The sequence below is a fragment of the Eurytemora carolleeae genome, unplaced genomic scaffold (assembly GCF_000591075.1).
Source record: "Eurytemora carolleeae unplaced genomic scaffold, Eaff_2.0 scaffold780, whole genome shotgun sequence".
NCBI lineage: Eukaryota > Metazoa > Arthropoda > Copepoda > Calanoida > Temoridae > Eurytemora > Eurytemora carolleeae.
In genome coordinates, this window is record NW_019396668.1 from 110931 (window position 1) to 136092 (window position 25162).

Sequence of the window (25162 nt, forward strand, 5' to 3'; positions counted from 1 at the left end):
CCCCCCCCGTGAAAAATATCCTATGCCGCCCTTGAGAACATTTTTTTATTGTTTTTATCCGCTTCCTTCTTTTTTTCAGAAATTTAGTTTGTTAATTTTTTATCATAATTAATCTACAGGATATCAAATTTTTTTACGTTTGAACAGTAAACAACTTTTTTTCTCAAAAAATATAGAAATGGCAGAAAAACTATAATTATTTCACATTTTTAGTTGATTTATCATTTCACCATTTTATATTTCTGATACAGTGCATGTGTGGATCTAATCAAATTTTAAATATATTTTTACATTTTTGCAGTTCAGCTTATATTGAACTTAGGTTTTAACTATTCCAGAGATTTATTACATAATAAAAAATTGTTAAAATCCGCGAAAAATATTTGTTTAATTAATCACATTTTTGACATTTTAGTTTAGATTTCATTACGTTGCTGATTAATCAAACTGTTTTCTGTGCAGTGTGTGACTGACAAAAAATTAACATATTTTCTATTTTACACTTGTGTGCTTATAGCATCAATTCGAGAATATTTTTCTACATATTTTATTTGTTAGTTCTAATCTATGTTCTTTATCAACTAAAATTGTTGAAATTTACACTTGCACCTAATTCCCTCTATGTCGTAGACCTTAGAATTTTAATATTTTAAATTAAGAATTTAGACAGATAAAATTTTTAAAGGTTTACACCATCAAGTTGTGAAGATATAGGATTGCGTTATCGTGAGTTTGGTTTAGTTGTTTAGTTCTTTTACAGCCAATAATTTGCAACAAAAAAAAAAACGATTTTTTAAGGAATCGTTGAAATCTCCGTAACTAATCTTGGTTTTGTTTACTCCAGGCTGAGGGAGAAGTAGCTGCTTTGAACAGGAGAATTCAGCTGCTTGAAGAGGACCTTGAGAGGAGTGAGGAGCGTCTCGCTACTGCTACACAGAAACTTGCTGAAGCTTCTCATGCCGCTGATGAATCCGAACGGTCAGTTATTCATCCAATTTTTGGATAAATCTGCGAAATCTAGAAACTTAATTTTTTAAATTTTTTACTTTTTTTATATTTTTTTTCCTAAAATGACAATCTTATTTCAACAACATAAAAGCAAGGACTCTCCTTTCGTCATTTTTTATTTACCTAAAATTTGTATTCAATCATTCACCACTATTTTTAATTAAAATCTCTTAACTCGGCTATCATGATCATCTCAACAGAAATATTGATTGTTTATTTTTAATTTTGATTTTCAGAGAGAAGATTAATTGTCTGTTGACCAATCATATATTTAAATCTAATATTAGGATTCGTAAAGCTTTAGAGAATAAATCCAACATGGAGGATGATAGAGTTGCAATCCTTGAAGCTCAACTTGCCCAGGCAAAACTCATCGCGGAGGAGGCCGACAAGAAATACGAGGAGGTAGATTAGAGGCCATCGGAGGCCGGTGGAGGGTCTTGCATGCTCTGTAATACTGATGGGGCCTTTTCGTCTTTCATGCTCGTCCGTTTTTCGGTCGTCTTTGTACCTTCGTTTCGTCTTTGCTTAAAGCTGTCTACGTTTAAATGCACCTCAACCAGTAAAGGCAAATTTTTTAGGATAGTTTTTCAAAATCTTTATGGTCTCTTTAAGGTGTTATGTGAACAAAAAGATTCCCAATTATACCTGACCTAAAAATAAACATTATTCAAGGGACTGCCCCCCCTTCCCTCCTCTTTATACATTTACATTTTATCCAAAATCAGCGAAGATTTGTTTCAATTATCCTTTAATTCCATTGTTCTTGAAATTCTGATATTTTGTTATTAGCTGCACTACACACTTTTCTACGGTTTACTTCAAAAGACTAACTTTGCAGTGGTAAGACTAACTTATCACTTAATTTTATGGTTAGTTACACATATCTGTTCTATGGTTAGTTACACATATCTGTTCTATGGTTAGTTACAAGCAGCTGTTATTCACACTTTTCTGTTGTATGTTTAGTTACACTTCTTATTTGCTAGATGGTTAGTCACATTTAAACAAAATTGTATGGTTAGTTACATTTCTTTAACATTTTTTGCACCTAGCCTATGTTGGCACTTTTTGTCCATTGAGCTTTACTGTTACTATTAAAGTCCCATGATCTGAAGTTACGTTATAAAGATTCTAAGATGTACTTTGGGGTAAAGTAATAGAGTACAAGAAATGCATGCTTTATTTCCTATAATAGTATGATTTATTCTTTTAGAAAAATCATTATGATCATGTCTATGTTTAGAGTAAGCCCATTTTCAAACCATCCAACACATGGAGCTTTCGAGTTCAGTCATATGAATGAACATTTTGACTGTTATTTTAGTTTTTGGTCATTGACTGGTTAGAAGAAGTAATTATCTTTCTAGATGTATCAGATACATTTTTAATACAGTATCATGATATGTTGGAATATTCAATATTGCTTTGATTGAAGAATGCGACGGGACGGGACTACCTGGAGGAAATGGGTTGATGGGGGGATCGTTCATAAAAACACTTATCGGTCTTTCTTTTGTTCGGATTAAATTGTTTGGCGCCAGGATGGCGCCTGCAACAAATCCTTGGCGCCTCTAAAAACTGCTTGCCATTTTAATACCCTAAAGTCGGACAGGCCCAGGAGTAAAAAACCAAACTGTTGGTTCAATTTGTCGAGTAGGGAGAGGGTTGGGTTGGGGGGGGGGGGTAAAGTGTCCTGCAGAAAATCAGTTTTTGTATCATCAAACATTCATTTATTTTATAGGAGTTGAGTCCGCCCTTCCGTTTTGTTAAAAAAGTGTAAATTTAAATACCATGTTCTGCTAGATTAAAATTTAATGATTATAAGGGTGAGTCGTTTAACATTACAAGATTCATTTTATTATATTTTATCATGAAATAACAGTTTGGAACCCGCCCTTTATCAGAGTCAAGAATATTAATTTCTTCTCTCTCTTCATTGGAGTCGAGAATATTAATTCTCTCTCTCTTTATCAGAATTGAGCATTATTAATACTCTCTCTCTAAATCAGAGTTGAGCATTATTGATTCTCTCTCTTTATCAGAGTTGAGCATTTTTAATTCTCTCTCTCTTTATCAGAGTTAAGCATTATTAATTCTCTCTCTCTCTCTCTCTCTCTCTCTCTCTTTATCGGAGTTAAAAATATTAGGTCTTTCTCTTAATCGAATCCTCTTTCTATCTTATGATGCTAGAATTAAACGAATCATGTGTTATCAGAGTGTCCCTGAAGAATGTTAATAAAGGCGTATCCTTGGAGCCCCGCCCATACTAGACATAATTATTCTCAACCTTACTAATTGCTGTAGTAATTACTGCTGGTATATACATAAACATAAGTAATGCACGTCACCCCTCCCCCCTCCTCTTCCCCTTGAAATGCCAATGTTTGATTAAGAAGATGAATATATGTGCTTGACGAGGCTACTTGAACCAACTAAATTGTCTGCTCCTAATATAGGGTTTCATATCTGATCATTGTGTCAAGTGTGCTAAGTATGGTCTGACTTAATCTCCAGGTACCTTGTTGAGTCTGGCGGAGAATAGACCAACAATACTTAAACTCGTCAATTGGGTCTAGGCTGGGGTGTAAGACTAGGATGGATTCCCAAGAGGATGTTATCATAGTTATAGATACTAAAGCTTATCAGAAGCACTAAATATTCTTCATGAAGTAAACTAGTCCACGGACGGATCTAAGCGAAAAAGGATCCTGTGGAACACGAAAAATAATCTGGGTCGAATGAACAATTTGTATCTTCAGTGGGTTACATTTCGAAGATTGAACCTACTCCGTAGTAAGCTGAAAATATCCACTTGCAAAGAGTTTGCCTTGAGAAGGATATCACCTTCTCCGGGTTTAAGGAGAAGATGGGGGTGAACCTGGTTTTGATCCTGGTTTAACAATATCAGGATGGTTTGTTATCTCCGGGTCTATGTTTAGTATGAGGAAGGTTCTGGAGAACAGATCACTATCAGATGAGGAGAGAATGGAGGCTCTGGAGAACCAGCTGAAGGAGGCCAGATTCCTTGCTGAAGAGGCTGACAGAAAATATGACGAGGTTTGCGGGCGAGGCTGTTTGTGTGACTCCCTTGTTTCGAGCCCAATGTGTGAATAGTCAATTTAACCAACTAGGTGGTGTTTGTACATAAATATAACCGGTTTTATGTTGTATGTTTATCATATTTTTGTAACGCGAGGTGTTTGCCAATTAACAAACTATTGTAGACGTTTGAGTTTTAAAACTACCATTTTTTGTGTTCAAATGAATTTTATGAATAAGCTTAAATTTTTCAAACTTTTCCTGGTTAGTTTTGAAACAGATTTGCTCCAGGTATTGTCTGGAGAACTAGGATGCTGAAACTTGAAACCTGAACCTAGATACAACCCTAGTTTTAATATCAGAGTGCAACCTGTGCTAAACTAGAAATACGAGAAGAGAAGTTAGAATTCGTCCGTCCCCTTCTTACCTAAATATCTTTTATCGAAAGGGTTTTTAACATTCGTAAATCCGTATCTTACTTATTATTTTCTTGTTAGTAAAATGAATTTTAAATACCCTGCCTATTGTATATAAATAGTATTGGTAGAGTAGATCTAGATTGTGCATGCTGCTGCATTTCTTTTTGCGTTTTATCAGTTTGTAATTGTATATAGTTTACACCTACAGTTAGAACAGGTTACAGTTTACACTGCAACATCATAAAAGGTCAAGTTGAGCATAAATCAATCTTTAATATTTTATCTTGGAAATTTAGATTAAAGTTAAAACTATGTGTTTACTGTATATACTGGCTACTTGTAACGTGTAANAATTAAAATTATAATTTTCTCTCATGTAATAACGTCCCCCTTCTCTCCTGCATGAATATTGTTACCCGTTATGTCAGCTGTATCCAGGTTGACCTGTACTCCCTGCCTAGGTTGCCCGCAAGCTGGCTATGGTTGAGGCTGACCTTGAGAGAGCCGAGGAGAGGGCTGAGACCGGAGAGAGCAAGATTGTCGAGCTGGAGGAGGAATTGAGGGTTGTCGGTAACAATCTTAAATCCCTTGAGGTCTCAGAGGAAAAGGTAAACACAATATTTTGTAAAGTTTTAGGAATAAAATTCTTAAATTTCGACTATTGGTTTTAATCTAAAGGTTCTGTAAGCGTAATTTCCAGTGACTCTGCTTGTCCATATCTGATTCACAACGGTACCCTTGAATCCTTTATGTTGTCAGAAATGTGAAGATATTGTTTAATTACTATGTATTCTCCTGCAGTAGAAATGCGTAAGTCACTTGTGTCAAGAATCCTTAATTATGATAACCAGGTTTCCAAATTATAAACATTGATATCTATCTTAAAGACAAAACTATTAAGAGTTCCGTTGTGAATCGAAATTATTGATTTTTAATAAATATTTAAATTTATTTCAAGCTTCTCTTTTGATTCCATTTTGGGAATAAATTAAAAGTAGTTGAGTTGTTATCATTCCATCTTGTTGAAATATTGTATCTATATATCTATCTATTTATCCGTCCTGTGATCTTGTGAAGCATAGATACATCTTCCTATGTGATTATTCATGATGCAGGTTCTTACAACCTGTAAACCTGGGTGGTCCAACCCATTGTATCCTCCCCCCCCCCCCATGAACTCAACAGTTGGAGATTTTAACAAAAATGTCACACGTCGATCCCGTGGTATCAGTTGAAATAAAATCGGTTTAACTTTCAGGATATGTTTTGAGTCTTTGAGATCTTTCTAATCTTGATCCCCCTCTATAGGGTCGGATTGAGGAATGTGCAAGGGTGTAAAAAGCCTGAAATGTAAACAAGAGAATAGTTTGGTTTGAACGCCTGAAGCCCTGTGTTAGCTTGAAAATCAGGTTCTTAAGATGACTCATGGATATTGCTCACACGATAAACTTCATCCCTCAGAGTTTAGCAGATACTGCAGAGCTAGGGGATGAACAAAAATTATTTTTATCTCTTTTATTTGGTTTTAAATTTCTAATTACTTGTAGGCTAATCAAAGAGAGGAATCCTACAAAGAACAGATAAAAACTTTAACCACTAAACTGAAGCAGGTACACCTCGTGTACAGACACGACCTCGTGTACAGACACGACCTCGTGTACTGACACGACCAGGAGGTGGTATAAACGAGCAGACTCGCTTCTTCAACCTAGATTTAGTGGAGAGGGGGTACTTAATGCTGATCAACGTGTGTTCTAACATTGTTATAGTTTGCAGCTGGTTTGATACTAATACTTATCAATATTTTCGTTTCTGTGGTTCCTGTTTTTGACCAGGCATGATTTCCTTATAACTGGTCTGTGGAGGAAGAGGTTAAACTCCTATAGTTCAGGGGTCACTGAACATGCATCAAGGGGGCGTAATCTATACACAGTAACATTGTTTTCTAGTTTCGATCATTTTGACTCCAAGCAACAACCTCCTCTCCCTCATCCCACGTTCCGCCGGTTTATTGCCTTTCAACCTATGTCTCATGGATTGGATTTTCTTAATAAAATATGGAATATCTTAATGTTAAACATTTAACATTTTAACAAGTCAAACCTAGATTAGTGTGTTTTTTTTAAACTGACTTTTTATTAATTAGTTTTTTTTAGGTTTTTTGCCAATTAAAATTTACTAACCGACTAATCAGTTTGTTATTGTATGCTAGGCCTCTAAAAAGGAGGAATCCTTCTCAGAGCAGCTGAGATCAGTTACTGCCAAGTGCAAGGAGGTAATTTTCATCCTCCAAAGGATAATTAAAAAAACTTTTTAAACAAACATTTTTTCACCCGACTGAAAGCGATGCAGAAGAGGTAAAACGTGTGATTTTTTTGTTTTTGTTTGTTTAGATCAGCAGCTAACCTTTTAGAGGATTTTAGTTTTAATAATCTTCTTTTTAATATTGTTGATCACATTTTTGGTACCCAGCCTTATACCGCCTCCTTTATCATCATTAAGAATTAGAACAATTTTTAAAGTTGTACACTGTATTCCCGATTATTTTACTCTGTTTGAATCCTAAATAAATTCGGGAATACAGTGTTTGAGAAGAAAAGACTATATTTGATCCGAACTGTATGTAGGCTGAGGCCAGAGCAGAGTTTGCTGAAAGGTCCGTCCAGAAACTCCAGAAGGAGGTTGATAGGCTAGAAGGTAAAAATATTAACAAAGTGTTTTTTTTTAATTTGAATTAACACAAAAGTTTTTCAAGAGTAATGAGTAAATTTTCATATTTTTATTCATAATTTTTCCACGCTTCTATAGAGACAATTCACAGGATTAAAGGGTAAATTTAAAGAAATTAATGTTTAGTTAATCTAAATGTAAATGTATTGTGAACTTTTTATTTTTGTTTTCATTTTTGCATCCTAATCTTAGTTCTGTAGTGTTTTCCTAGTTTTTACCCTTATTTATTTTTTTACCTTTTTCTGATTTTTACAACCCTTTTTTCGCCCAGGCTTTCTACGTTCATAACATGACATGAGTATAGAAAGTCTTCATTGGCAATCAACATAACATATTAGACTGTTATGCACGTATAGTTTGATAATTATAAGGAAACTTATGTCGTCTTTAATTTCACATAGCTGAGAAATCAGCCTGCACCATCCATTTTGTTTTGGATAAAAGACGACATATCCTCCTTATTATTGTCTGACTGCGTGATGCCTTAGCGTGTAGTTTAGCGTGTTGGTGTGTTTAGACGATCTGTTGAACAGTAAGGAAAAGAACAAGAAGATGGAGGAAGAGATGGAAGCTGCTTTCCAGGATATTCAGAACATGTAAACATGAGCTGAACTATAGCGGTGAATACATTCAGCAGACATCATGCAGAAACAATAATAAAATACTTCCGCCATTTTTAAAAACAAATACGACTTCTACTTGACACAATCTTTTAAAGGGACCATGTAGTTGTACTTTTAAGTGATCCTAAATTTTCAGGATCTAAATATGGGATATGGCTCAACAGCTTGAGGGTCATCTGTAATTGTGAATGATTATCAAAGAATTTTCCTGTGTATTTTACGTATTGTTTCTCATGTTTTCATTGATCTATTAGTTCATCTCAGATTTCATCATCTATGGAGAAGGATTCTGCTTTATGGAAATTTGTTCTTGGTTTTTTATTAAATGCATGCTTTCCTAACATTTTTCATTTGTTTGAGCTTTATTTTAATTTGATTAGTTAACAACAATTTTCCTATAGATTATCCTGATTTTTATTCCTCTTTTTATGTTTAATTTTTCTATTTAGATGAGCTGGTTCACGAAAAGGAGAAGTTCAAAGCCATCTCCGACGAATTGGATCAAACCTTCGCTGAGATGTCCGGCTACTAATCTTTCATCCTGTTCAGTACTTTCTTTTACCAAGTTTTGGGGATTTTCTGCCAACTTTCGGTGGATTTTTTCAATTTTTGGTTGATTTCCAAACAAATTTTTGATGAGCTTTCATTGATTTATTTATGAATTTGCATCATCATATTTATTTAAATTCGTAATTCTAGCAAAACTTTATATTTTGCCTGATTGACGAATATTTAAATAACTACCAAGATATCTCCTCTTTTTTTTTGACTCAATACACAATTTTATCAGTTGTGCCAATTGTAGATTTTTTTTCAATCAAGCACACGACAACGGCCATGGCTCAGAAGTTTTAACAAATTGCATTTTACCTCCTTTGAAAGCCTCCCGAGTCGAAATCCTGGTGGTGAAATATCTTCCAATTAAACCAGTTGTACGTTTATGTTTATCTATTGTCGCTTATTTATTGGATATTTACTCCTGGCGGGGTGGGTCATCTTATGACCTATCCCCGAGCAGGAAGCAGATTAATGTCAAGCTGAGAATGCCTATTTATGCACAGATTATGAGCTGTTTGAAATGTTGATGAAATATATGTAGTATTAATAATCTCTTATTTCTTTACACTGATATATTATCAATATTTGATGTTAGTCGAGCTTTATGGTGTAATATCCTGTTTGTTCCTTTATATATATACTTGTAAGGATAGAGTTAACGATTTTGTTAGAAATGGGCCAAGTGTTAGTTTTGGTACTAATATAAAACTAATACATGTGTGAGCGGTATAAAATGAGTTTGACCCCATTTGAAAAGGGATTTTTCCCCCGTTTAAAGTAGGATTAAATTTGCTTTCCTCATGCCCAAATTCTTAAACATACTATCAAAGGTATATTAAATATAGGTCGTACGTATCTATCTAAACTGCTCTGGCAGAGCGCTAAGTGTGATTATTTTTCTACCTTTGCATACCTGGTAGTAGGACTAATAAATTGGGCATAATTTTCTTCATCTAAATCTCCCCACCCTGCTTTTTCTATTAGCCAAATCTAATGTTTTGGCCTACAAGGAACCCTGAATGCAAGAAAACGGGCCAAACAAATTTCGTCTCTGAAGTCTTATCCTTTGTGGGTAACCCTGTAAGTGGATAACCAATAACCAAGAATGTAATCAAGGAAAGTTAATTGCAGTTCGTATACTCTACGTACATATTGAGACCAGTTCTCTCTGGGCGGAATTTGTAAACAAGAATAGATGCCTCAGTGTCCGTTTAGTATCGAAGGAGGTTAAAATCATTGAATTTTGATAATTTTGATAATTCACATAATAGTTTCCTATGACCAGAATATTTCATCGATTTTTTATGTGAAAGATGGATCCCATGTCAGGCTTAAACATCCGTCTTGTGTTTACATTACCACCCAGTGACAGTACACTGCAGTACAAAAGATGCGGACACCTCTGAAATAACTTTCCTTGCATTAAATCCTTGACCAATAACCATGAAGTATTTAAGCTTCGTGATTTTAAAAATACGCGAACTAACTAAGTCATAAGTCCATGTTCTTTTTCTCTTTCTTTCCAAAATGTGCCCATATTGTGTCTCATTTTCAAAATGAGTTGTGATCAATAGAATTTTGTCCAAAAGTTAATTTTGAAAGTTAGGGTGTCAAAAGAAAATGAATAAGACACGCTTTTATTCAATCCAAATTATTCTTATACAGCATATTTTTCTTGATATTACTTTCTCGAAATAAAAAGAAAATTTTACATCATTTCAAAACAATTTTGGACATCAAAAGCAATGCTTAGATCGAGCATTTGCATTCGTAATTGTTTTAAAACTTTGAAAGAAAGACGACATTTGCGGGAAAATACTTTTTGCGTTTTCCCCCTTAAATGATACATTTTAGATTTAAATTGTATTCAATTATGTAAACTTATAATTTAAAATGTTTTGAAATTGCTTTTAATGTCTAATAATGCGTTGAAATGGTTAAAACACACAGGGGTTGGCTTTCCATGCATGGGACACCTGGTTTACTTTTGAACTGTTGCAATGCCTTATCATATCCTATAAGTTACTTACTAACTTGTTATCTTGTACATCCTTAGACATTCTAAAAGGATAATCGGCGAAATCATGTTCGATTTTTGCGCAAAAATGTGCAAATTTTCGTTTCTTCTTATAGCCTGTGATAAGAATTTAAAATATTAAGTTGTTTATTGTGACGACAATTCATATTTATCATTGCAATTCATATTTTCAAAAAACATGTTTTCTCCATTTTTCCTATTGAATGAATTTAATCCTTCCGGCCATGTTAATATTTACCCCATCTATAGATACTACATATACCCTGAGAATACAACATGTGTTAGGCAAGAAATTTATCACATACAGGGTAAACTGAAAAAAAGATAATTCAGGGACATCATGCAGATCTTGCTGAGTATGTTCCTACAAATAGCTGACGAAGAGCTTAAAAGTTTAGAGCAGATTTCAACAAGCTATAAATTGTAAATTATTTCAATCGAAATCTAAAATTTTATAAAAATTGAATCACAAAATTAAAGAAAATTCGTAAAATTGTAATTAGAAAATTTGCAATTTTCAGTTCCAACCTAATTTTTAAGGAAAAGTTGTTTTTCAATGGCTCAACTTCCGGTTTCAACTGAACAGCGTATATTTAAAACTTTAGAATAAATTAAGAAGAAAGGAACTAGAGAATTAAAATAACTTTTCCTTAAAAAATAAACCAGAACTGAAAATTGCGAATTTTCAGTGATTCTGTCATTCAATCTTTATAAAATTTTAGATTTTGATAGAAATAATTTATATACACATTTTTGCTTTTCTGAACTTTTGATTTTGAGAGAAAAAAGGTTCGCAGAATTTTTTTGAGCAATTGGAATATCAACAAAATTAAAATTTTTCAAAAAATATTAAAAAAAAACACCATACAGGAGAGTTGCACAAAAAAATGTACAATTTTGCATGATGTAGATCTTATATCAAATATTTTTAAAAGTATTTTGTCTAGAAATATTAAAGATAAATCTGAAAATCTAAAATTCAATTCTTTGTTTTGGTTTGAAAAACAAATTTAGATACTTAAGAGAGGAAAAATTAATAAGGCTTCAAATTCTAAAAGACGACTTAAAAAATGCATCTTCTTTAATCGAACATTCAATGGGAACTGTTCAATTATTTGAGAAGAATGATAATGATATCCTTAGTTTTTATATTGAGAACCAAATTAACAAAAGTCAATAGGTCTGAAATTTTTTTTAATCAAATACTATTGATCAGAAGTGAGAAAAATTTAAAAGTGTGAATGATGCAGGTGATTAACTCCAAGGTTTGTATATTAACTCCATGGGTTAGATGAAAAACTCAATTGTTTAGGTGATTAAATCTATGGTTTCAGATTTCAGGTGATAACCTTCATGGTTTAGGTGATAAATTTCATGGTTCAGATGATAACCTCCATGGTTCAGATGATAAATTTCATGGTTCAGATGATAACCTCCATGGTTCAGATGATAAACTCAATTGTTTCAGGTGTTAACCTCCATAGGTGATAAATTTCATGGTTCAGATGATAAACTCCATGTTCAGTTGATAACCTCCATGGTTCAGATGATAAACTCAATTTTTTCAGGCGTTAACCTCCATAGGTGATAAATTTCATGGTTTAGATCATAAACTCCATGGTTCAGGTGATAAACTCAATGGTTTAGATGATAACCTTCATGGTTCAGGTGATAAATTTCATGGTTCAGGTGATACATTTCATGGTTCAGGTGATGAACTCAATGGTTCAGATGATAACCTTCATGGTTCAGGTGATAAACTTCATAGTTCAGGTGATAACCTCCATGGTTCAGCTGGTAAATATCATGGTTCAGATGTTAACCTCCATAGGTGATCAATTTCATGGTTCGGATGAAAAACTCCATGGTTCAGGTGATAACCTTCATGGTTCAGGTGATAACCTTCATGGTTCAGATGATAAACTCAATTGTTTGGGTGTTAACCTCCATAGGTGAACGGTTCAGATGATAAACTCCATGGTTCAGGTGATAACCTTCATGGTTTAGATGATAACCTCCATGGTTAAGCTGGTAAATATCATGGTTCAGATGATAACCTCCATGGTTCAGATGATAAACTCAATTGTTTCAGGTGTTAACCTCCATATGTGATCAATATCATGGTTCAGATGATAAACTCCATGGTTCAGGTGATAACCTTCATGGTTCAGGTGATAAACTCAATTGTTTCAGGTGTTAACCTCCATAGGTGATAAATTTCATGTTTCAGATGATAACCTCCATGGTTGAGATGATAAACTCAATTGTTTCAGGTGTTAACCTCCATATGTGATCAATATCATGGTTCAGATGATAAACTCCATGGTTCAGATGATAACCTTCATGGTTCAGGTGATAAACTCAATTGTTTCAGGTGTTAACCTCCATAGGTGATAAATTTCATGGTTCAGATGATGAACTCCATAGTTCAGGTGATAAAACTCAATTGTTTCAGGTGATAACCTCCATGGTTTAAGTGATAAACTCCATGGTTTTGGTGATAAAATACTTCTAGCCGAGTTTAGGGAACATCTTATTCAAAACATACTTACCAAGAAATCCCAAAGATGGAATGGATATCACCTGAACTATTGTTTTTATTAGAGTTCATCCTCTGAAGAGTCTGAACCATCATTAAAAACATGGAGATTATAATCTAAACCTTACAGCTGCTTATAATCAAAATCATGGTGTTAACCATGGAGTTTATCATCTAAACCTCAGATTTCATAATTCAAAGCATGGAGTTTACGGGGGCCGGCCGATTGGATTTTGCCTTGGAGGGTTCAGAAGTAGTTGAAAGAGGTCCGATAATTTACCACCTGAGCCATGGAGTTTATCATCTAATTTTTTTATTTATTATCTTAACCGAGGGTACATCATCTAAAGCATGGAGTTATTCATCTAAACCATGGTGTAAAACATTTAAACCATGGAGTTATTCAGCAAAGCCTTGGAATTTATGACGTAACCACGGATTTAGCATCTAAACCTCTGATTAATCATCTAAACTAAGGAGTTTCTCACTTAAACGTTGGAGTATAATACCTGAACCATGGTTTTTACAGATGTTCCAGCAAAGAAATATTTTTTTAGATACATTTTTTTCTAGAAAAGAAAAAAAAATCAATCACGTGTTTGTCTGTTCCACATGAGCAGAGCGAGTTTAGGTCAAGATTAATCTTTTAAACTCTAAATAAAGTTCCCTGTAATATAGAACTGAGATTGAGCACGTTCTACATCTTGTCTGAAAAACAGGATATCGCGTTGAGAAGTTTTATTTACTAGAAATTCAAGGCGCTTCGCGCCCTTCTTTCTAGCCTTAGAGGGCGCTTCGCGCCCATCTTCTAAATTAATTGTAAACATGTTCTCTTTGTGTACATCGTAAAACTAAACAAAAATAATTCGTGGATTTTTACAAAAAATTTCGCGGATTTTCAAAATTTTAAAAAATTTAATGACGATCGAATTTTGATAGAGACAAATATTTGAAATTTTGATGATTCATAAACCTTCCCTGGGCTCCCTAGATGTCCCACAAAAAATTTGGGCCCGATCGGTTCAGCCATTTTGACGTTTATTGGATACAAACAAACAAACAGGCAAACAAACAGACAGACAAACAAGCCAAATTTATATATAGATGTATATCGGGTGTCCCAAAAAATGGTCTATGAGCAAACAGTAAAAAAATTACCCGAGAACTCTTTCATCAGAGGTAGAATTTTATGAGAAGTAACTGATATAATTGTCGCTATTTATTCATTCCGACTTCCGGTTTTTGTTATTTACCATTTTCCTCAGGCAAAATATTTTCATTTTCTTTTCTATTTATTTAACTAATCATCATAAATATTTTAGTTTTTAATCGATTAAAGATATTAATTAACAATTAGACAATTTAGTTTGAAATACAGGATGATTATGCAAGCTTCAAGTGATTTTTAGGCTTTAAATTTATTCAATATATTTTTTAATTGAATTATTTTTTAAAAGTTTTTAACTCAAATAATTTAGAAATTTTTTTCTTAACTTTACATTTTTCTTACGAGTAATTTTTCTCTTTCAAATATCTTTCAAGGATGACGTGTTTTCTTGCTGCAGATCAACATTTTTATAGATGTAAAGACTAGTTAAAATATATTTTACTATAACAGGATTGATAACTAGGGTTAGTTTACCACTCCTGTATATCATTTGTTGAAACCCTGTACTTCCTGTACACCAACTGTACACTGTACAGTTTACATAATCTAAAAATAACAAAAAGAAATAACCGGGTTTTTTAACAACAGCAATGTTTGTAAAGACATGCTTCATTAATGTGATTTGTTATAATTTGGTTCGTTTTTGCACAACTTTTAAGGTTTTTGACTTTTTAGGCCCCAACAAATTACTGTGAACTTGTGAAGGTTTCAAAATTTTAAAACTATATTCGGTAAAAGTTTGTCTTTTTTACACTATGAAAATATTTATCTTAAGAGAAAATACAAGGGAAAAGTCCACTAAAAATCGATTGCTTTGAAACGATCGTTTTTGGTTCGATTTATTGTATATATCTTTTCTCGGGGTCAAAATATGCATAGTGCAGTAAGGTAAGAATAAACAATTCAGAAATTTATAAAATTTCTCAAATTTTGTGAAACCTTTTCAAAATCCAAAAACCTTTAAATTAAAAAAAAATTGAACCAAAATATTGCCCATCACTAGCCTCATTGTACTTAATAAAAAAGAAAGCCTGAACATTTTGAAATTTTGGTTAAGAATTTTAGATGTATTTGAAGTTTGAACCCCGATGTGAAACTTCTTTTAAATATTAGTTTTGAAAATTACTCAAAAAAACGAAACTATGTCATAGCAGTATACGCCCGTGCACACTACCTACTGAGCAGTACAGTCTATGCTGTACATGCACAAAAAAGATTGTACAAAAAAATTGTACAATTTTCCAGTAGAAAACCAATGATTTTAAAATGTCAGAAAACAAAAAAACATCAAATAGTTTCTAAGCAGTAAAACTACCGTGAAAGATTGCTAATTCCATAAATGATATACCAAAATAAGCATTTATAACTTTGTTTACATAAAAGTGTACTGCACTTTTCGGAAGAAATTTGTTCAAATCCCTCCTAAAAGCTGCCCTACGTTTTTTGGTAAACAAAGCACAAAGGTTCCATTGTGTAATTTGTAACATTGCTGTCAAATCTTTATAGTTTTATGAATCAAAATGACGAAAAATATCTATGTACAATTCAATTAAGTTTTTATGTACATTGTACACCACGTATTGTATATTGTAAAGTTTAGAAAATGTAGTTTTGTAAATTCTAGAAAAATTTAGTGAAAACTAGAGAAACATACATTAGTTAGGCAGAGTTCTATCAGATTTTATTAATTGAAGGACCAGATTTAATTAATAGCGAAATAGCTGAACCGTTGAGATGTAGTTCAAACACTTCTCTTGTGGGCCGGTTCAAGCTGTAAAGAAGTGGTTGAAGCACATCTACGCGATTCAACCTTTTTTTGCAATTCATTAAATCGGATCTCAGAAACTCCAAAAAAAATAAGAAGTTCAACTTTCCAAAATTGTATTTACTGCAAATCTATTTTTCTTGCAATACAGCTGGGACATTAGTTCCAGAACTAATACTTGGCCCATTTCTAACACTAAGTGTTAGTTTTGGAACTATAGATGTCTCCTGGGCGCAATATGAAGATCTTGGGAGTCTGGCAGAAAATGTAAACCTGAACGATTATTAAAATCGTTCGTTATCGAACGATTGATTTTACTCGTTCAAAACTATTGTTCAAACTTAAGAATTTACATTCTTTACAAGTTTGATTTTATTACAATATGTATGAATTTAACAATAGTTTCATCTTAGCGAACTGAAATAAAATTTTGAATTACTTTGGACTTCATAAATTTGTGTGTGTGGAGCTCCTCAAAAGCAAAAAAACATTGAATATTTAAAAAATCCTGCTTACTACAATGTATTATCTATGTACTAATTTAGCAGTAGGGAAAACTTTTGAAATATCGTTCAAATGTTAACCCTATTCCCGCTGGGGGGGGGGTCAATTTGCCCCCCCCCCCTGTAGTTTTTTTTACATAACTCAAAAAGTATTGGTCTGAGGCTGTTGAAATTTTCTGACTTTTCTTACATACCCAAAGCCCTCCCTTTAGGCCTAAAACCGGGCTTTAATACTAACTGCCTGAGTCCTCAGGCACACTGCCTGAATGACTGCTTTTGCCTGTAGCAAACTAAATCTTTGTTTTGACCCACTTTTACTTGTCAGATTTTGATAAAATTTAGCTTTTTGGAAAGCCTATGACATAAGGAAACGGATTGCACAAGTTTTGCGAAAAAAAAATTGCAAATTTTTTGCAAACAACCTGTCAAAGGAAATATGCACATTTTTAGTTTTTCTTGATTAAAAATCAGGTTATTTAAAATTTTGCAAAAATTTTTGCATATTTAAAATGTCATGGTCAAGGGCTTTTCAAAAATGTATAATTTGTCATTTTTTGGACAAATTTTTACTATAAAACTGGATTTTGCGATAAAAAATTCAATTTTCGCAAATTTGCAAATTTTTTTGTAGATTCTAAAAGTAGAGCACAAGAGCTATCTAATGATGTATCATTTGTCATATTTGGACATAAAACATGGGATTTAGAGGGGGGGGTCAAATTGACCCCCCCCCAGCGTATCCTGGTTTTCAAGTACCCCAGCGGAGATAGGGTTAATCTTGATATTAAAGACAAAAATCTTATTATTTAGCAACTTTTTTACTTTATTTTTACTATTAGATGAGATTTGTTTTCTTATATTGACACGAGATGGGGTAAAGCTATTCATAAAGTAGTTTTACTATTTTACATATACAGCAGATTCTTGTTTTGGTAATTAATCACTTGTTGTGCGAGGTGTAGTATACAAGGAGCCAAATTGTTTACATCATTCTGAATTTAATAACACAAGATTGGAGACAAAAGCAATTATTTTTTGTATTTAATTGTCACCAGAGGCAGAATTTAAAGAATTTGAGCCGCGGCTGAAATTTAAGACGCGGCTCAAATATGGTTGGTTCTTCTTAAATTCGTTTTCAATGCTTCAAGATTTAAGCTGGCGCTTAATTGAAACCGGTTTTTGGCGAATTTGAGACGCGGCTCAAAGTTCAGACTCAGGAGGATCAGAGGACAAAACTTTTGTTATTAAGTCTCTTGAAGGATCAAATGACAAAACTTTTGTATTTAAGTCACTTGAAGGATCAGAGGACCAAATTTTTGTATTTTAAACTTGCAATACTCAGGCGGTTCCTGTCATCAATGACCGTTCAGGAGTTGTTGGATAGTAGACAGCTCTTTATCGTTGCCAGAGGTTAAACTCCCTCACTCATGTTAGAGATAACCCACTTTCCATACTAGGTTAAATCCTCGATTTGAACCAATGCTAAAGCTTTAAGTGCCATCCAATTCAAAAGTTTTGCCCTCAGAACAAGAAGGGTACTGTTAAATATCTCTGGTTTAAATTCAACTTTCATTAAAACTTAACAAAGTTTCATTCCGTACTTCAAATGATTAGAAACAACTGACATTTCAAACCTTCCCCCAAATGTTAGATTTGAAGGGTTCACTTTTATCTAAAGATAAAATACATGTTTGGTGGGATGAGTAAGATCATAGGTATTATGAAGGTCTGGGATTGTTTTGTTTTCCTCCAGGTATGCATTACAGCAGTAGACAGGTTTGATTAGTACACCAAGTATACTTCTAGGCAGCAAGAGCTTGGTTTAATGATTGTTTCTCATGGTAGTATAGTTTAGTCCATGTAAATATTGACATCATGAATTGTGTACTGCAGCTGGAGTAAAAAATGATCATATACTGCAGTGTTTATATTTCATCCGGGAATAATGTTGTTGTTGCTGTGTTGTTCTTTTTAAAGTTTTGAAGTTGTTTCTCCACCTCTACCCAGGCCTAAAATATATTAAATTATACAATACGAGCTTAGAAACCCAGCTTTACTTGGAGTTTTCCCAGAGTACAAGTTCCACAGGAATTAAAGTCCTGAGGAAAAAAATCCTAAGTTTTGTGAAAATGAGGTTAAGTCAGAGACGTCTTTATAAAAAGGACTTTTTTTCTAAGCATCTGCATATTGAATATATCCAAGTGTGTTTTTAATATCAATTTTTTTGCATGGTTGTAGACATCCTTTGTTCCCCTGTATTTCTACCAAAATAGGACTTTTTTCCCGGAACATTTTTGTATGAAATCATACTGGAACCAGAAAAAAAGTCCTAGCGAAAAATTCTCAAAATAGTAGGACTTTATTTCCAAAGGACTTTTATTTCAAGGACTTTTTTCCACAGGACTTTTTTGGTGCCAAAATTTATTTCTGAAAACTTTTTTGGCGGTTACCAAAGCGAACAGAGCGAAATCTGGAACAAGGGCTTTCCTCACAGACTTTTTTTCTCCGATTTCGATTCATCCGCAAATAATTATGAATTGTGATTGCTATTTTTCCCTGAATGTTAAGGGCATTAGTGGAAAAAATATTATTATACATGCCCAGAGACTGTCTTTAGAGCTAATGTTTCTCATGAAATTTGTTCTAAGTCAAAATCTAATCATTCAGAGAGGCTTTTTAATTGATATTGCTTGCCATTTCTAAACTTGGAATTTTCTGCCGAAGACTGTTGAGAGTATTGAAAACTAAGCTTCTAAAAGCAACTGATAATAATGTTTCTCAGGAATTTGAACGGAATTAAATATAATCTAAATATCGTTATTGATATGTGTTTAACGGCGTAGATTTGAAATTGAGCGAGTTAGAACATTTTTTCTAAAGTCTCAATTATAGTGGACACTCTTCATATTGGTTTAATTATAAGTTCAGTATCTTTTTAAAAAAGGTTGAAATTGATTCGATCTCATTCATCCCCTCCTTTCATATTTTGCGAAGTGCGAACACTCCCTTAAACCGGCAGTACTAATTTAACAATAGCTGCAGCCTGCAGTACGAAATATGTAATCTGTATGATGTGCAATTTTGTAAACATTCTAAGAAAATTGTTTGCATTAAACATAATTATAATGCAAGTTTGACTTATTATAAAAATATTAAGTTACACTTTTTTATTTTTTTCTCAGAAGCTACAGAACACTTTTCTGTTTTTTGGTAAAAATATGGGGGGTTTCTGCAATTTATCTTCAACGATTTTTGATAAATGTGTTGATAAAATGAAGTCAAGCGAATTTCAACTATTACATTCTTTTGGTATAATTTTAAAAATTGGCATTATAAGATAAAAAGGTTTACCATGTACTCCTCCCTTGTCATTTCCTTTACAGGAGGAGAATTCCAGGCTGCACAGATCTCAGCCAGCTGTATATCATGCCCGTACGGTCCACATGCTGTACCTAGATATATTCAATACTGTACATTCTGTACATAGATATATTTAATAAGGTACATGCTTTACCTAGATATATTCAATACTGTACATTCTGTACATAGATATATTTAATAAGGTACATGCTGTACCTAGATATATTCAATACTGTACATACTGTACCTAGATATATTCAATACTGTGTACATACTGTACCTAGATATATTCAATACTGTGTACATACTGTACCTAGATATATTCAATACTGTACATGATGTACCTAGATATATTCAATACTGTACATGCTGTACCTAGATATATTCAATACTGTACATTATGTACATAGATATATTCAATAATGTACATGCTGTACCTAGATATATTCAATACTGTACATTCTTTACATAGATATATTCAATACTGTACAATGTACATGCTGTACCTAGATATATTCAATACTGTGTACATACGGTACCTAGATATATTCAATACTGTGTACATACTGTACCTACATATATTCAATACTGTGTACATACTGTACCTAGATATATTCAATACTGTGTACATACTGTACCTAGATATATTCAATACTGTGTACATACTGTACCTAGATATATTCAATACTGTACTTTCTGTACCTATATAATATTCAATACAATTTCTTTCATTTGTTCAAAAAATGTATTCATTAAATTTTTCACAATTAAGTGATATTTTTTTTGCATCGTGTTCCAAATGTTTTTTTTAATACAACGTAAAATAAACACATCATATAATCATTTGTCTTTACATTTCTCTAACCTAGAAATCATCTGTCTAGCTCATAGTACCTGCTGTATACATATGTATGGATAATAGATGTAGCTAAATCCAGTTTATTCTAGATTTTTCTCCTTAGCTGCTTATTGTATACTGTTTATAAACTATACAGAAGGGGAATAGGAGATCAGGAAGATTTAGAAGCTTTAAAAGATTCAAGAGATCTTGAGAATGTAGGATTTCTGAAATATGTATAAGCTAACTTGACGATCTTGAAAATACAAGATATCTATATAAAACTGAAGAAACCTCTCTATTATAACCTTTTATAACTCAAGATAAACCCACTTGAATCTTTATAAATCCAGTTAAATCTAGTTAACCTAAATAAAACTAGATAAATCTAGATAAATCTAGACAAATCTAGATAAAGTTAGAAAAATCTAGATAAATCTAGATAAACCCAGATCTAAAATAAATCTGAACAAATATGGATCAATATAAATAATACTAGATAAATCTAGATAAAACTAAATAAAGCTAGATAAATCTACGTATATCTAGAAAAATCTAGATACAATTTAAAAATCTAGATAAATTTAAACAAATCATGATAAACAAAGATAAAGATTTAATAAATGTATATAAAATATAATATAATATAAAATAAATAAATGTTAATCTAAGATGTAAGAGCTATCTAGTCAGTTAAAATATATTTGAATGAATTCAGATAAATCATATATAAAGCGGAATAAATCTAGAATAGCTTGTTATATAAAGCAGGATAAATCTATAATAGCTTGTTAGATAAAGCAGGATAAATCTAGAATAGCAATTGTTAGATAAAGTGGGATAAATCTAGAATAGCTTGTTAGATATGAATTGAAAACATCATCATTGTAACATGTGCTTCTACATAGCTTGTTAGCGACTTTACAGGATTGAGATTTTAGTCCATGGGTTGAAAAAGTACGTTGACTTTCTTGTGCGCAGTTTGGATTATGTGGATCAATTTGATCTTCGAAAATGAACAAAAAAAAATCTTTTTTAAATATGACCCCCCGGGTTTATAGATTTTAGAAAAGTAGGGTTCAAAAACTCTCTATAAATATATATTTCCTTTACTCGAGGGAGGTTAAAAAGAGAGATTACACAGGCGGATAGATAGATATAGAACTGTTGAGAGAGAGAGAGCAGGTTGTCTTGTCTAGTTCTCACTCACAGCCAAGCCCCCAGTTTCCAGACAGACAAGTACTTATCCACACACTCTTCAGATTTACACCGGCTGGGAAACCTCTGATCTNCCCCCAAGCTACTCATCGGGGGCTTTATTTCCAACGGTCAGCGTATTTCGACCTCATCAACACCAAACGCAGGACTGCGCGAACTGCGTCTGCGCTAAACTTCAGTTTGTAAAGAGCAGTGATACACTACGCACACCCTCCAGCGATCCTCAGGTATTTTTTAAACCCGTTATTAAACATAAGATAAAAATAATTTTTCAATGTTTAAATAATTGTTTTTCGTGTCCAACGACCATGATTTTAATATAATTCAAATATTTTGAAAATGCGGGAAATTATTTTGAGTTAAAATACGCATTTTGTAGATAATTGTGTACAGAAATGAAAACCAATTTTATCTCAGGGTTGAATTGAGAGCCTCTACTGCGTAGATACTTCACCCAAATCCTTTGAGAAGTAGGCCCAGCTCTATATACGTTCTAGGAGAAAGCAGTAAAGCCTAGAAACCTCGAGACTGCTTAGTCGAGCAGAATTCTTTTAATATGCCTGCAGTATAGATCAAACCTGGACAGGAAACCCTAGAACTTAGAGAAATCTAAAATACTATAAATTCCCGAGGAATAAAATCTCTGAAACATGGTTCACTCTCCGTCCTGCATCATGCAGCAGCATGCCAGGATAGTGAAGGGTATGCGGGGACTTTTATCTCAAACTAACTCAAGGTTACAGACACGATTTATCTCCGGAGTTCAAGGACCAGACAGCAGAAAACTCCGGGTGGAGAATGCGTCCCTGCATGAGATGAAACCGAAACCCCCAGTCTCAGACCTTGCATTTGGTAAAATTTTTACAGATCATATGCTCAGCATCGACTGGGACGATCGCCAGGGTTGGCATGATCCCAAAATAGAAGCGTTTAAACCCTTCTCCATGCATCCCGGTGCTAAAGTTCTCCACTACGCCCAGGAACTGTTTGAAGGTATGAAGGCGTACCGTGGAGTAGACGGCAAGATAAGGTTGTTCCGTCCTATGCACAATATGGCCAGGATGAATCTAACAGCCTCAAGGTCGTGTCTTCCAGCCTTTAACGGTCTGGAGGTGCTGAACTGTATCCGGGAGCTTGTACTACGGGACAGTGAGTGGGTTCCTCATGATAGCTCTTCCTCTTTATACATTCGTCCCACCATGATTGGAACCGAACCAACCCTCGGAGTTGCTCCATCAAATGAGGCCAAACTGTTTGTGATCCTATGTCCCGTAGGCCCGTATTATTCTACTGGATTTAAACCTGTAAACCTTCTTTGCGATCCTAGTTATGTGCGAGCCTGGCCGGGAGGTTGTGGATTTACCAAGATGGGTTCTAACTATGCTCCGACTCTCTGGACCCAAAAGATAGCTGAAAGTAAAGGCTGTCATCAGTGTCTCTGGTTGTTTGGTAAAGACCATGAAATAACTGAAGTTGGAGCAATGAATCTGTTTATATTTTTGAAAAACAAGAACGGAGAGAATGAGTTAATCACGTCACCGATAAGCTCTGGTATAATTCTACCCGGAGTTACTCGACGTTCTATCCTGGAAATGTGCTCTGAGTGGGACGGGATCAAGGTATCTGAGCGTAAGATAACTATGGGAGAGGTAATGGAAGCTCTAGAGGATGGAAGACTCATTGAAATGTTTGGTTCTGGAACTGCTGCTGTTGTGAGTCCTGTCGGAGGACTTCATTACAATGGTTCCATGCATAAACTCCCAACTCCGGAGCAAGGTTTAGCGTCAAGAATAATGATCTCCATGTCGGATATTTATTACGGACGTGTCTCCCACCCCTGGGCTATTGATGTCGAGGATTGGAATATTGACGCAGGACAGATTTTGGAAGACTATAGACAACCTGAAGCCATGCAAGTTTAATACGTTCTTCATGAGTTAAACCAATCTTGAGCGAGAAAATGTTCATTATTCACATATATACCATTGTTAAAATATATACCAAAAATATAGTTTAATATTCCTTCTCAGTTTTAGTTTTAGATGATCTACAACCTTGTATTTAAGTCACCTGAATAAAAGTTAAATAATCGAATAATTGGGCAAAAGTCCTTAAAAATTGAAGTTTGCTTAAATTTAGTTTTAAATATTTACATGTAGAGAGAAGCATTTAGAAACATGAAAAAGTACAAGATGGGTTTTTTTGAAAATAGGTTTAATTGGATGTTAATAATCTTGACCGTGAATTTAGCTGAAAATCATTTTTTTATTTTTATTAACTAATTACTCACGTTTAAAAGAGATGTTGCAATTGCAAAGTCTACAGAAGAGGACAGCTGTATATATTTTTACCCCCCCCTCATCTTAAATTTTTTTGTTTGTTTATTTTCTTGTGGTTTTTAACAATTTAAAAATTTTTTTATCGATTTTAATGGTTATTATATCGTTAGAACTGATGAGGGTCAATCCAGACCGAAATATATTTTCAAAATAAATGTGGAACATCTACATTTTTACTCTACAGAGGTTTGGTCCATCACCATCACCGAATTTTAAAGTAAATTGTTGTGTGTTATCGTAGAAGGGGGGCGCGAAAAATAAAATTTTTTTATGCCTAAACCCCAAATTCATTTTATTTTTCATGAAAATCATATATTTACCCAATTTAGTTATTAAAATTGGAAACCCCAAAAAACCCTACGCGGCGAGAAAACTACATACAGCTAGTTTACTACTTACAGAAAACTCTGAATTACGAAGACGACTTTATAGTAATACTGAAGCAAATAGTTGTAATAGAGACACATATTAAGTGAAATTGGGTCTGTTTACATTGCACAATTGCTTTGTCCCATGCTTATTCGACTATTTGAAGTCATAATTTGAGCCTAAAAGTCGTCTTCTGGGTATCGCTGTCGAAGAAAAAACATAACGGTCTTACAACTCATCAAAATGTTTTATTAGTGAAATGACTTACTGTCTCCGAAGGGATTAACCCTTGCTTTCTTAAATTGACATCTTTGACCAGCAAATCCTTCTTTACACCTGAATAAAGATTGATTAATACATAACAATGTAATGGAGAAAATGGAGTGATTGGTCAGTGAAAGATAACCTTCACGTACAGTGATAACCAGAAAACATTGTCTAGGATCGATAATGTAAAGAAATTGGGAGGGAAAAAAGGCGAAAAATCCTTTAACCTAAAGAACAGATGAACTTTCTTTTTTTATATATAATGATCAAAAATTTAAGACATCTGAAGGTTGAATTCTATAAATATGACTATCTGAAGGTTTAATTCTCTAAATAATGACTATCTGAAGGTTGAATTCTATAATACTCACGATTTCA

The 25162-nt window shown here is 33.5% G+C and overlaps 3 protein-coding genes across 25 annotated transcripts in view; 2 read left to right on the top strand and 1 right to left on the bottom strand.

Moving 5' to 3' along the window:
• Positions 1-8930, top strand: part of LOC111707140 (tropomyosin) — a 32703-nt gene extending 23773 nt beyond the window's left edge. For 3 of the 23 annotated variants that reach the window (XM_023480161.1, XM_023480158.1, XM_023480170.1), the window contains 7 exons: positions 845-978; positions 3951-4068; positions 4931-5077; positions 6017-6079; positions 7097-7166; positions 7717-7819; positions 8272-8285. In XM_023480161.1, the coding sequence (XP_023335929.1) occupies positions 845-978; positions 3951-4068; positions 4931-5077; positions 6017-6079; positions 7097-7166; positions 7717-7799 (615 nt within the window). In that variant the 3' untranslated portion in view covers positions 7800-7819; positions 8272-8285. Of the gene's footprint in view, positions 1-844; positions 979-1295; positions 1414-3950; positions 4069-4930; positions 5078-6016; positions 6080-6681; positions 6745-7096; positions 7167-7277; positions 7300-7716; positions 7820-8271 lie in introns of all 23 variants that reach the window. The other 20 variants (XM_023480156.1, XM_023480154.1, XM_023480167.1 and 17 more) reach the window with 10 other exon arrangements.
• Positions 8931-17176: 8246 nt separating this feature from the next.
• LOC111707144 (protein vein) overlaps positions 17177-25162 on the bottom strand; it is a 29661-nt gene continuing 21675 nt past the window's right edge. The window contains exons 6-8 of the mRNA XM_023480172.1: positions 24786-24853; positions 19745-19845; positions 17177-18402 (exon numbers count right to left, since the gene is read on the bottom strand). Of these exons, the coding sequence (XP_023335940.1) occupies positions 18319-18402; positions 19745-19845; positions 24786-24853 (253 nt within the window). The 3' untranslated portion in view covers positions 17177-18318. The remainder of the gene's footprint in view (positions 18403-19744; positions 19846-24785; positions 24854-25162) is intronic.
• Positions 21890-23838, top strand: LOC111707145 (branched-chain-amino-acid aminotransferase, cytosolic). Its single transcript, XM_023480173.1, has 2 exons — positions 21890-22036; positions 22227-23838. The coding sequence occupies exon 2, from the start codon at positions 22460-22462 to the stop codon at positions 23729-23731; it is 1272 nt and encodes a 423-aa protein (XP_023335941.1). The 5' UTR covers positions 21890-22036; positions 22227-22459; the 3' UTR covers positions 23732-23838.